Here is a 13,810-nt window from a genome sequence, read left to right as displayed (position 1 = left end):
ATGTCCCTCTTCATTAATAGAGTCCCACCTAAGTTTTTGGTGAGCAAACATAAAGAAAAAGTAATGCAGTGCAAGAATATTGTGAGAAATGACAACGTATGCTGAATGCACAGTTCACTGCGCAGCAGTGTTGCATTTTGGCAAAGGAAACACTAAACTTCAGTAAGAAGGACTGCATCTTCACTAAATACTCTAACAGATAAGCTCTCCAGCTGTGGGTTTACATTTACATCTAGAAGAAAAGGCATTGTTCCAAGTGCTGACTCATGTAACCACTGACTGCTTAGTGTTTTTTTTATATATAGGGAGAATTCAAACCACAAAATCTACCTTCACAGATAAAATTATTCAAAGGACTCTCAGCTTTACAACAATCACAGGAATAAGTTTAAAAAAAAGTATAAATTTGCAAGTTCAGTAGAAGCAGCAGTTGGCAGAGCGTTAACACTGCTATGTTCAGGGCTTCATTTCCCAGTCACACCCCCAGAAATAGCATAGGACTGTGGCAGTTTTTTAAGCAGTGTCCTCATTGAAATTCAGGTCACATCATGTCCATCAATCCAGAAAAACACTATAAATACATACATTATTCTTCATATATTTGTATAGCTAAAGTTGAGCATTTCCTTTGCATCACACAAGAGATTACTTATTGAATTATCACAATTTTAACCCTTAGTTCCATCAAATGTAAATGTAAAAAAAAAATAGTTTTAAAACATTATTTTCTGCAGTTTGTTCATGATTCAAGAAGTTTATTGCCTTATGCACAATAAAAACAAAGCGGTTTACATCATACAATGAAATTGTATTACTGCCAGTCTCCCTTTGCGCAAAACAATAAAAATAAAATTAATTAAATAAGAATAACATGTTAAATAAGCAAATTAAAGGGCACTCACTTGCAGGAGGAAACAAGGGGAACTTTTCTGGTGTGTGTGTGTGTGTGTGTGTGTGTGTGTGTGTGTGTGTGTGTGTGTGTGTGTGTGTGTGTGTGTGTGTGTGTGTGTGTGTGTGTGTGTGTGTGCGCGCACACTGGGTGGACAGCTTTAGTTCAAATGATTGGGTTACCATGCTTGGCCTCCTCATCCATGTTTTGATACATTGAAGTTCCCTCAAGTGTAAATACAGCAGTCAAAGCCCTCGTCTGTTAATTAGAAAAGCCAACAGTGTTTGGGAGGTCAAAAGTCACCCTAAAATGTGTGCCCACTCGTTTGGGGTAGTCAGCCAAAAGAAAATTGTATTTCATTTGTGGTTTATGTGTGCATTTATCTGTATTTGTGTGTGTGTGTGTGTGTGTGTGTGTGTGTGTGTGTGTGTGTGTGTGTGTGTATGTGCGCGCGCACGCAACCAATTAGCAATGACACAGCTGTGCTTTCCCCTCCTCATCTGCTCCTTGGTGGGTTTCAGTTGAACAATAATCTGCTTTAGATACTGGCGTGCTGCCTCCAAAGCTCACTAGTCATCAATATCAATGCTCAATGTGACACAACTGCAAACTCACACACATGCGAGTAACAGCAAAAATAGACATCCAAAAGAAACGGAAGAATCAGATACAAAATGCAAGTTATTAGTTTGCTCCTCCTCAGCTCTGTTGATGTATGGTCGTATGATGTGTTGTGGCACAGTGACGTTTTACCTCTTTGAAGTAGGCAAGGCCCCTAAAATATTCTCCTTATGTAACTGTCCCTGTTGCAAGGCCGCACAAGGCTGTGTGAGGCAAAGCGTAATGGTGGCGGGTATGCTTTCGATGTGTGTGCGTATGTGCATATAGTATGTAAGCACGCATCTGTACACACTCGTCTGCCTGCGTGTTTGGGAGACAGACCATACTTTCTTCCAATGTGAATTATGCAGACCAGAATGAGGGTGCAGGGTGGGGAAGATCCGGCAGTTACACAGCTTTTGAATTAGAAGAGTCAAAACACCCGGCAGAAAACACAACCTCATGAAACAGAATGGCAGGGAGAGCAGAAGAACGGGGTGTCTATAGAAAGAAAGACTGGAGAGACAGGAAGTGAGTGAGCAGGAAAGAGCGGGATGAGGGGAGGAGGGATTAGGAAATGGATTGGACTGAGAACACTAAAAGGGGAGAGAACATAGAGGGGGTAAGAGACAATGAGACTCTGGGGTTTACAGGGTTTATGGTGTCTTAAAGGCAATGCTCAGCAATAAAAAATAGTCAAGCAGAAAAGAGAGCAAGACAAGCAAGAATAAGGCATGAAATTCCTTTGAGAGTTTTGCAATAAATTTCATATCTACAGTACCTTCTCCTATACATAGACTGTACGTGTTCAGAAAAACCAACCTGCTAATTATGCATAATTACCCTAAATAGCCTGTGATTAACAGGCAAGGAGACATTTTTGCGTGGATCAGTGGGGGGTCTATCAGTCAAATTCACTCTCTCTCTCTCTGTCTCACACATCCATGCTACAAGAACTGAGCACAAAGCACAAAGCAGGCTGGTTATTTTTGGTATTGGTGCTTTTTTAAAAATCTCTCTCCCATTATTAAAAAGCTCACAGTGTCTTGACAGTACAGTCGTGACACATCACAGGTGTCACATTCACACCTTGATAACACATTTCTATTTATAGTTGAAGTATTGCTGATGAAATGAACCTATTTATTGACTCTTCTCCTTCTGTTTTTTTTCTGTCTATCCTTAACTTCCCTCCTCCTTCTGCATATTTCTGTCCCTTGTCCTGCACTATTCATCCCTGTTTTCCTTCCTACAATCACTCTCCACCCCCTGTTTCTCCTCCTCCCACCTGTTCCCATGTGCAGGTATCGGACAGGGTGTGCCGGTGGTGGCTCTAATTGTAGAGGGAGGCCCTAATGTGATCTCTATTGTACTGGAATACCTCAGGGACACACCCCCCGTCCCTGTGGTGGTGTGTGATGGCAGCGGCAGGGCCTCTGACATTTTGGCCTTCGGACACAAATACTCTGAGGAGGGAGGGTATGCACTTACATGTGCACATTGTGCTGTAATCCAAGGACAAACACTTCCTAACATTTTATCCAGTGTAAAATATATTGCATTATAGGAATGTTGTTTAATAAACATAGTGCTCTAGATTGATTATGACAAGCATACAGTTTTATATTGTACAATAAAGTAATTCTGCAGATGTGCATTTTTTGGAAAGAGATATTGTAAACTTGATGCAAGAACTTGCAAAACTGTACACATTTTCTGAAATATGCTGATGCATTACTTTAAAAACATACTGTAAACATTTTTCAGTATATTCCTCATAAGACACACCATGAAAACAGAATTGTTTACTGCTTCATATATCCAGCTACAGATAAAGGTAAACTTCCAGAGTGAGATTCACATCTCACCAGGGACTCCGATACAGTAATGCTTAGAGACCCAGTCAACCTTGGTTTCAGTCACTGACAAAACACATCTGATTTTCCTGCTTCCCTCTCACTGTTTAAGTCTCCATACCTTCATGTGACCCTCTTCTTGACACACACTTTTTTTTTTCCTTCCACACCTCTGCAGCATAATTAACGAGTCTCTGAGAGACCAGTTGCTGGTGACCATCCAGAAGACTTTCACCTACAGCCGCACACAGGCCCAACATCTGTTCATCATTCTCATGGAGTGCATGAAGAAGAAGGAGCTGGTGAGTGTCACTTTCATTAATGTGCACAACACATGCCAGCAGAAACACATGCACATATTGCACATGCATGAGTGTATTTGCAGATGCAGAAAAATCTAATGCATAAGCACTGTATGTACAAAACACTGAAGCACTGACAGAATCGCAGAGACAGATGCTCACACACACACACACACACACAATTAAACTAATAATAACAGTAATATTACCATTCATTTAAGCGTTGATGTCTCTGCTGTATAAAGAAGCCACAGAAATGGAAAAAAAATATGGGAAGGAGGAACAAATGGATTTGTCAAATGAAGCTTGCTCGTCATGAAAGTTTTATTGAAGCAATCATTAACCCATCTTTTATGCATGATATGTAATGTTAAGTGGATGTAAATGTATTCAGATGACATCTGGGACCAAATGGCCTCCACCTTGAGAGTCTGTATCCCTTTGGCAGTCTTTAATTCTAAGTCCCTTTAGAGCACTGTCACTCACATGAACCAACCTCCTGTTAATGCTGTGGAATGTTGTAAATGTAGAGGTGATATGCATCTTTTTTTTTTGTGTGTGTGTTTGTGTGTGTGTGTGTGTGTGTGCATGCGTGTGCATGTGTGTGTGTGCGCATACGATTATCGTGGTGCATTTGATCGCAGTCGCAGGAAGCATGATGCTTTCTTATCAAAGTCATTGTGGCCTGATGCGGTGTTCCCTCATCAAAAGCCAGTGGGATTTTTCCATTACGTTTTGGATTATTACAGAAACTAAGCTTTATGGCAAACAATAGTTCATGATACTTAACATGCAAGATAATGTACACAAATGAACACCACTTTTGTGATTTTTGAAGTGTTAATGCAGAAGTAAAAAGCTAACGTAAGGCTAAGTAAACTTCACTACAATCGCATGACTACAACATCACCAACACAACAAGGTTGTAAAGCCGTGTTCAGCGAGATGACGTTCTGTAGTCTCAATTAGCCACTTATTTGCAACTGCATTTTTAAGACAACTAAAAGGTTAAGATGCATGAGTTGGGTATTTGCTAACAAATTTTATGTCTTAGAACCAAACGTGAAAATATCTTAAGCTTGTGTTAACCGCAGACCGTGTTTCAGGCATCTATCCAAAAATCCATTCAAAGAACCTACTGATTTGAGACGAGGGAACTGGTAGTGCAGAGATGCTTAATGCTTGAAAGTGTGCACAACAGCAGTGCATGCAAACACCCACACACAACCTTATACTCATTCACAGGATAATAGTGTGACATCCTTTGTGATGCAAACGAATAGCTAGCAGCTTTTACTGTATCTGAGTTTTGCAGCATCACTAACTTATTTACTCCTTGCTTGCTCTCGCTTCAACGCACTTTGAACATAGTGTACAATGTGTTTTATAAGGGAGAGGAATATTTGCCAGATGAGTGACTGTTGGTACTGCTGGCTGCCACTGGCATTTTTCTTATTAATTTATAATGAGAAGTACACTTGCACACACGCACGCACGCGCGCGCGCACACACACACACTTATAAAAGTGTTTTTTTAGTATAACTTTTGAAGTAAAAGTGCTGAAATAGAATTCACTCATTAGCATGATAGCAGGTATTTATCATCTGATAGTCTTCCCTGTTTGTAAAACATACAGTAGGTTAATCGTATTATTCTGTGTTTCAGTTATTATAATAATTGCAACACAATGAGTCACACACAAAACAATCAAAAGCATGTGCACGTGGGAAGCACACGCACAGAAACATGCACACACATACAGTAATACACATAGTACTCTGCAGGCAGCCCAGCATTGGTCATGGTTGTGCAGCATGCAAGTGGATTGATTGTGTTGTCAGTGGGGTTCCAGTGGTTGACTGATGCTCACACTGATGGATCTTCTGAACACAATACTGCAGAGCAGAACAATGGTTTGTGAATCATTCAGCAGGAGCGGCTGTACAGACCAGATAATCTGATGCTGCTGCTCTCTGAACTTAAAAAATTCTACCACTGCTGTGCTGAAAGAAGCACTGAAAGTGCACTTTGGCAATATTATAAAAGTCCACAAACCCTGTTTCACTCTTGCAATAATGTTCTTTCACTTCACAAGCCAATTAAGTATTTTTCTGATAATCCATTTACTGCCAAAGGAAGAAAATGTTCTTTTAAATGCCGTCCACATTTCAAATACAAAAATTTGGGGCTACGCTAGATTTTATGTGGCAGAGGTGGAGAGATAGAGTTAGTGTAAACCTGTCCAGTTGTTACGTCAGTATAATCACAGATAGCAGAGTGCAGGAACAGGTAAATCCAACAGTGGGATAGGTGTTTATATCAAGAATGCTGTACTTCATGAAGTATGTATGAATGTGAAAAGAAATAGTCATCTGTGGTTTATAACCTTAACAATGCCATAAAACATTTACCAATCACATGAAACTTTGATAGCATACTCTGACAATGTGCTCAGTGGAAGCAATCCTCATCCTTGTACAGTAAGTCTTCCAAAAAGAAAGTCTATTCTCTTTGAACACATACTGCAATTATTAGTGCCTATACACCATGTGCAGTCTCAAAAAGTCAGCTTTGGAGAAAGAGAGATATATTTGCCGTCTCTCTGCTGTCTGGCACATCTCTCTCTCTCTCTCTCTCTCTCTCTCTCTCTCGCTCTCTCTCTCTCTCTCTCTGCGATAGATTCTCCATCCTTCTTTTTATCAGGCTGATAGTCATCACAGGGGTTCCCTCCTGACCGCGCTCAGAAAGCCACGGATCACTGTGTGTATGGGTATGTGACTGGAGGGGGGTCGCTGCAAGGGAGGAAGGGAAAAAAGAAACTGAGAATGAGCAAAAGAGAGTCTTCCCATTGTCCCATGCAAAACCTGAAACACTCTTGTCATGCCTCGCCTCAAGACCATCAAAGAAATACAACCTTTATGGTTAACTGATTTTATTAGAGAAAGCAGAACATGTAAGGCCTGTCTCTTATTTCACTCAGTAAAACATGTTTCATTTTGCTCTGGGGTGCTCTCTCACTGCGAGTTCATTTTCCCCATGTGTTCCCCATTCCATGCTTTGCAGAACCTTCCTAAAAAACATGGTATAGGAGCCATATAGAAGTAATCACTCTGATTATCCCTTATGACCCTCTGGAGGTGTGTAGCAGTGTACTTTTCTACAGAGACTGCACTCTGCCTGTAATCGGTTATTTCTCTTCTTATTTTCTGTGTTTGGGATGTTTATGGGCGTGTACCCCAGGGTCTGCAGGTGAGATCAGGGCTTTATAAAAAGGTAGCGATCAGGTGCCAGACTGTGAGCAGCACACATCCAAGACACATGGTGCGGGAAAGCGCAAATGTAGCGAGGCAAAACACCAAACGAGTAAATCTGGGGTTGGCTATTACTTTCACTTTCACTGTTGTGTGTGATTACAAACTGTAATGGAAGATCCTGCATAGTAAACCTTTAACCTCAGTCACTTGATCATTTGTCAGTCACTGACCATCTGACTGAATACATTTTCACGTCTCAAATATGAACAAATGCTGAGGAACAACGAGATAAAAGTAGTGATTATTTCCATCCCTGGACTGAAGTTTCCCTTGAGTGAGGCCCTTAACCTCAACCACCACTCCAGTGAACCTGCACAGTGGCCAGCATATCAGACTGGGGTTGTACTGGGCAGCTTCCAAGTGTGTATGTGTGTGTGTTGAAGTGCAGATGTGATCAGTGCGTTCCTGCAAAAGAGCTTCCTCTCAGTGAAACCTCCCTGAATAGTTAAAGGTTAAAAAAAAAAAGATGAGGCCAAAACAAGTCTCTGAAGATGTTAAGCATGTTTTCTGGCCCCTACCCACTGCAACAGTTCACCATTCTTAGTTGGCAGGACCAGATTGCTAAACTTGTTTTTATCATGTTTTATCATGTATTATTAGCACACTTAAAAACAAACTAAACTAGGAGGGCAGTCGGAGAGCGCAGACCTCCACCAAGGCCCATAGTCCAGTCTTGTATGTTATGCAAATCTGTTGTAAGAATTAGATCTGTGGGAATGACGCCAAAATACGGTTGTGCCTGGCTGAAGCCTCATCATCTGTGTGTGTGTGTGTGTGTGTGTGCGTGCATGCGTGCGTGCGTGCACAAATCATTGCTACAGTTATGGTGGTTTTACAGTTGTATCAGTTTTCCAATCAAGCCACTGTCCCTGAGTGCTCCATAACAACTGCTTTCTGCTCGAACTTTGAGCAGATACATTTGTCAGTCACCCCCAATTATTATTGAAGTTTACTTTCATCTATAGTTTTTCAAGATCTGCAGCATTTTTCTGTAAAGGCCAAATCTCCTCTCTTTCAGTGTTAGCAAAAGTGAAAAATAATTTGATTCATATCTGGTTTAAAAATATAATGGGTTCATTCTTGGCCCATGGGACACCCATTACCTAAGATCAATGAAAATTGTGTTTCTTTTTCTTTCCCATAATTCTGCTAACAACATACACACACACACACACACAAAAAAAACCCAGTCTCAACCTGTAACACCCTTGGCAGAGGTTCTCACAAACACGGACCACAAAGCATCAAAAACAAGTCACAGGTTAAATATCTAGAACCCACAAGATTACTGTGTTTTTCTTTAATGCAACACTACTGTGTATGATTTTCAGTTTATTTCAATTGGTTGCTGCGATATTTACACTGGAGAATGAAAATGACTGACACAGCAGGGGAATGTAAACATTTGTGTAACTTATGCTGTAATTACACTACGAGTGACACTACAACAGGCTACAGGTCACTTTCAATGAAAGCTCGTGACATAAAGCTTCAAAGTTACGCCTGACACTTATCACTTCTGATAGGCATGGTGTGCTACAAATAAAAGTTGAGCTGACATCAACTTTTTTTAGAGGTCCAATGACAGGATGAGGCATCAACAAATCCTGTGCTTTTGTTTCTACCTTTACACACAGAGATGCAATTGGACAGTAAAATGTGATGTAAAAATAAATAAATAAAAAAGTCTGATGATTGTTAACAGGCGCTTCAGAGGTGACTCTGCGATAGTGTAGCTGGTCATGCTGTTGCCATGTCCCTCTTGAGAGATCTTAATGTCGTAGCTAATAACTGCTGTAGGGATCCAAAGAAAACTTCTTTCTATAGTACCTGTACTACAATCCCATTGCATTTATACACCTGTGTTTACTCCTGTATACCGAAGCCAAGTAGAGTCAAACTCATGTTAACATGCAGGTCAGGAGCAGGGTCACAGAACCGTAGTTTTGGCTCATTCATACTGGCAGCAGATGTGGGTTTATCCTGGGTCAGTGCAGCGGTCTGAAAGGGGTAAGTGTGTGAGAGAGAGACAATGAGAGTGTGTGTTTGTCTGTGTGCCAGTTTGCCTGTGCTTTTATTTTTCTGGCTCTGCAGCAGGAAAGCCGAAGAGTAGGAGGAAAAGAGAAAGACTAAAGGTGACTGGCTAGGATAATGTATGAGAGAGGGAGCGAGTGTGCCTGCTTAAGAGGGTGAAGAGAAAGAGGAAAGACTAAAGAAAGACTGTGTCTTACTTTTTCCTTATTTTCTGCATGTTGGTTTATTCATGTAGACATTTTGTGCTTCAGTTATTTCCCTGTTGCCTCGACTTTGTTTATCATACTGAGGGGCTGTTTATACTTTATATCAAGAGGCAATAAACTTGCAAACCTTAATGTGTGCATTTTGAAATGAATACATGGGTTTGCACCTCTTCTTTGTTGTCCTTGTTTTTCCTGCAGTGGAACTGGTAGTTGTTTTCATTCAACAATTTGAATGATTTTTTTAATATGTTGTTGTGAAGTCAGTTGGGCAATGAATTCTAAAACTGGGTAGTGCTGTTTGCAGCCACAAACAATAGCGCCAATTATTTGCTTTATGCTTTCGCTTGTTCTAATTTAGAAGTGTGCTGGATCATCTCCCAGTAAAAAATTACGGCCTGATACATGATAGATTTTCAGGTTCAAAGTCAGAGGGGGAAGGAAAGGGAAATAAATGCAAAGCTAATCAATGTATAATATGAAAAGTCTTGAGTTTAACTTAGAGGTATCGGATGTAAAGTGTATAGATGGTGTGTTATTCAGGTGCAATGAAAGGAGACACTTAAAGAAAGCATAGGCTACATTTATATCCATTTTTGTGCATGATAAGGGTATTTATACTTCTCATATATTAACATCACTTATCTTGTTTCTTTTATCCCTTCAACATAGAGGTGGAACAATTTCATATAAAGCACGCTGAAAAGACTACAAGGTGCGTGAGAACGAGTGCCTTTAAGTATCATTAAGGCTTGTTGTAGCTTTTTTATTTTTTGCTGTGTGAATCCAATTCTACGTCTAATTAAAGAGAAGTGCCTCTTTCTACTTCCCCCTCCCGCTCTCGCATTCCCTCATTCCTGCGCTCTTCATCTGTGATGGGGAAGGGCCAAGATGACTGTCCTGGTATCTTCCAGCTTTGTATGAATAATTGAGTCTAGAATAGTCCTTATATGTTTAATTCGGATTAAATATTGAAGAGGAACCACCAGCCCGCAATGTTCCTCCGCCTCCATGACAAGAGAAACTAAGAATGAGTAGGAGGAAGATGAGGAGAGAAAAAGAGTGACTTAAATGGACCATGAGAGAGGAAGGGAGCGGGGAGGGTGTGTGTGAGGGACAGATGGAGGGAGAGAGGGGGAGGAAATGAGACAAGAAGTAAGAGAAGGGAAACAAATGTGAGGAGCAAATGTGAAAATGAGGTACAATAAAGAGTCTGAGCCGCAAGCAGAGAAATATGCTTGAAGAGAGACAATTCCTGGTTATCAGCACAGCAGTTTATCAGTTTAAAATTTCATGAATAGATAAACTTATTTCTCCCTTCCCTCTACTTTGGCTGCCATGTTTAAGCCTGTTGGTTTATTCCAGAAAGTAATACTCATCTAAATATTTTATGCTCAAATTCCCACAGATTAGACCATTAGCAAAGCCTTGTCAGATCTGAAATGCTACCATTGTTAATGTATGGAGCGCGGAAGATGATTTGGAAACCTCCGTGGACAGTTGGTGTGTGTGTGTGTGGTGTGTCTTGTGGTACAGTATGCACATGTGGCAACATCAGCAGGGTCTTTGCCTGTTAAATGAAGATGAATGTTTTCCAATCAGCTTGGCTCACTGCAGCGTGAAGAGCAGTTTTCTGATCCTCTAAGCATGTAGCTTAGCGTTTCTGAAGATGCGGGAATCCTCCAACAGATCCCAGTCACACTGAGAAAAACTGCGCTGCCTCCTCCTTCCTCATCTCTTACACCAGTCTTGAATTCGTCAACACTAAATCTCCCTCCTTCTGTCTGCCTTTGATTTACACATGCTTCCTCTTCCCTGCTGTCTCACGTCTATCCTCCCTGATCCGTGTCTCCTCTCTTTTGCCTTTCCTTGTCATTCCCACTCCTTTCCTCTCTCCTCTGTTCTTGTCAGCAGAGCGATGGACTGTGACGGACACGAGTCCGTGCCCTGCCGCTTGCATGTTGACCCCTGAGGTGATGATTGTCAGTGTAGAGGCAGAGGATCGTCCAAAATAAATTCAGCATTTAAAGATGTTTTAAACTACAGTGTTAGCCAAGTACATTGAAAATGTAGTGTAAAATGGATGGCTGGGTTTATGAGCATGAGTAAAAAAAAGCTGTGTGGACCCTTTCGATAAACTTGTTTGCTCACAGTAAGTACGCAAAAGCACCTTTACTTGCACCAGAGGATGAAAACAGATAGTGGAGAAGCGGTCTGTTTACCTTTGGACAGACTTATTGATGACTCTCTGTGTGATCGTTGAGATTAAATTAGCAACCTTGCATTGTCATAGTGGCTGTGTTGAGTAGCCTCTGTGTTACACAGCCTTAATGATAACAGGTAGCAAATATCCACAGGGGTCACCTTGGAGGGGTGATAAAAGGGAGGGAAGAGGGAGGAAGCGGGACGAGATGAGAGGGGGAGGGAGATGCCAGTAGGAGGCTGTTGTGAGATTAGTGGTTGCAGGTGGGTAGAGGGGGCGCAGAAAGATGATGGGTGGAGGAAAGAAAGAGGAGGTAGGGGTGGAGAGGCCTGGAGAGAAAAGAGAGAATAGATACAAAGGTGAGCGTCTTCTATAATCATCATCTTTCGTCTATCATACTGTCATCCATCTTTAGTCCTGAGGACAGCCAAGAACCTCTGTGTGCGTGCATGCGTGCGTGCGTGCGTGCCTGCGTGCGTGCGTGCCTGCGTGCGTGTGTGTGTAGAGGAGTTCTCCATTCAGCTATAATGATAACTACAGGATGTAATGAACAAGTGGCCAGAACAGAACTCTGTACTGATTAGGTGAAATTCAGCTCACACATGAGCACGCTCTTCAAAATGATAGAGTGGCTATTTCTTAAACTGCTCTTGTTAGAAAATCAAGTTAACCTTTCAGAGTCATTACGTAAGAGCACACAAGACAAATCGCTCTCTTAAAGGTTCTTTACACAACATTCAGAGCATTAATTTAGTGGCCAAAAATGATTTGCTTTGAAAAGATTAAGTGGAGTAAGTCAGTGCTACATTTTGGACACCCCAGTAAAAAAAAATCTGGACACAACACTACTGTAGCTATTATTTAGTATTTCATTATTGTAGTTGGTTTAGATTTTAATTATTAAGGGAATGTATTAAAAGTGTTTTGTTTTTATTCATTGTTATATATTGACATATATTTTAAACATTAAAAGGTAATGAATAGTTCAATTTCAAGTTGAAATTTGCCTTTGGAAAACAGCTGTTATTTGATCGAGTTGATCATCATTTTGTAAAAGTATTGATTAAAGCACAGTTTAGGCACACATACTGCTGCAAAAGTATCGTTTAAGATCCAGTACCAGAAAAAAAAAACTATACCCAACCCTAACTGCTGATGTTTTGTTAAACAACGTTTTGTTTAAGCACTGTTCACACTACAAGCACCATTAGCCACTAGCCACCAGCTTAGCCACCTCCATGTTGAGAGCCGTGTGCAGAATAATCTGGGGCTCAGGCCCCAGATCACAGATATGCTCTGAATGTTGTATACAGTTCTGTAAACACACCTCCTTAAACACACACACTCACTTGGTTAGATCACAGAATTGTATGTGTGTTCAGCAGATGGCTCCCTAAATGTGTTGTTAACATCTATTAGAGTGATGGCTGAGATGCATTCTAGCACATAATAATCCAGCCACTGGCCGCACCATTTAGACACACACACACACACACACACACACACACACACACACGCACACAACCAAACATAACACTGTAACTTAACTTAGAGAAGCACATGAACACATTACACACTGCACCAGCGACTCATTAATGTCCTAGCTCATGAAGTCTTCAATCGATACCTTCACATCCCATTGCACTCCTATTTCACCTGGAGAAAGACCTTCTGATTACACCGACTGATAGTGACCACCACACACACACACACACACACACAAAGGCGCACACATACTTTGATGCTCCCCGTATTATTGATTGCATTTGCAATGCATGACCCAGGTCTAAGGCGTTACATGATGTCACGTTCCTCAATTCGCTCTTATGAAAGAGCCAACACGTCATCAGCATATGGCGTGCAAATGACGAATGAGCCAACATAATAGATACTGTAGATCATCAGTGTGAATTGAATTACTTTTCTGCATTTAGATTGTGTTAAAAAAAAGAAGGAGATTAGGGAAGAAAGAGGAGGGATAGGCCACAATGTTGCAGCATCGCCCAGGGGAAAGGAGCAGCAGCAAAAGCCCGCAGATTCCCAGAGCTCTACGAAAGAAGCCATTTAATGGGGGGAGATGGGAAGGGAGATGGGCTGCAGGGAGGTGGGAGGAGATGGATGGGTGTATGGAAGGATTAGAGGAATAGCTCGTCAGGCATTCAGAACACGCTTTCTCCCTTACACTCCTCCCACAAGGTGCCCTTCATGCATGCACACATACAAGCATGTACACCCGCACACATGGTAACATCGTAATGCGTGCACGTGTTTAACAGAGAAAAGAGATCCAGAAAAACTGCCCCATTTCTCAGATTTCCTTCTCAGTGGACTTCGGCTTTCATCAATAGCACCATTCGTTCATCTCACTACGGATATAAAAAAATGCAGCTTAAAGACATATCAGACCA

At 41.3% G+C, this 13,810-nt stretch overlaps 1 protein-coding gene across 11 annotated transcripts in view; it reads left to right on the top strand.

The window, feature by feature from the left end:
• trpm3 (transient receptor potential cation channel, subfamily M, member 3) overlaps positions 1-13,810 on the top strand; it is a 166,733-nt gene that overhangs the window by 106,853 nt on the left and 46,070 nt on the right. For all 11 annotated transcript variants that reach the window (XM_088076921.1, XM_088076922.1, XM_088076928.1 and 8 more), the window contains exons 7-8: positions 2,794-2,968; positions 3,524-3,647. In XM_088076921.1, coding sequence (XP_087933047.1) covers positions 2,794-2,968; positions 3,524-3,647 — 299 coding nt within the window. The remainder of the gene's footprint in view (positions 1-2,793; positions 2,969-3,523; positions 3,648-13,810) is intronic.

This window comes from Plectropomus leopardus, chromosome 4 (genome assembly GCF_026936395.1).
Source record: "Plectropomus leopardus strain MGB_pleo_1.0 chromosome 4, ASM2693639v1, whole genome shotgun sequence".
In the NCBI taxonomy this organism is placed as follows: domain Eukaryota; kingdom Metazoa; phylum Chordata; class Actinopteri; order Perciformes; family Serranidae; genus Plectropomus; species Plectropomus leopardus.
Note: the sequence above shows the minus strand (reverse complement) of the source record. Positions and strands in the feature narration are given on the sequence as shown.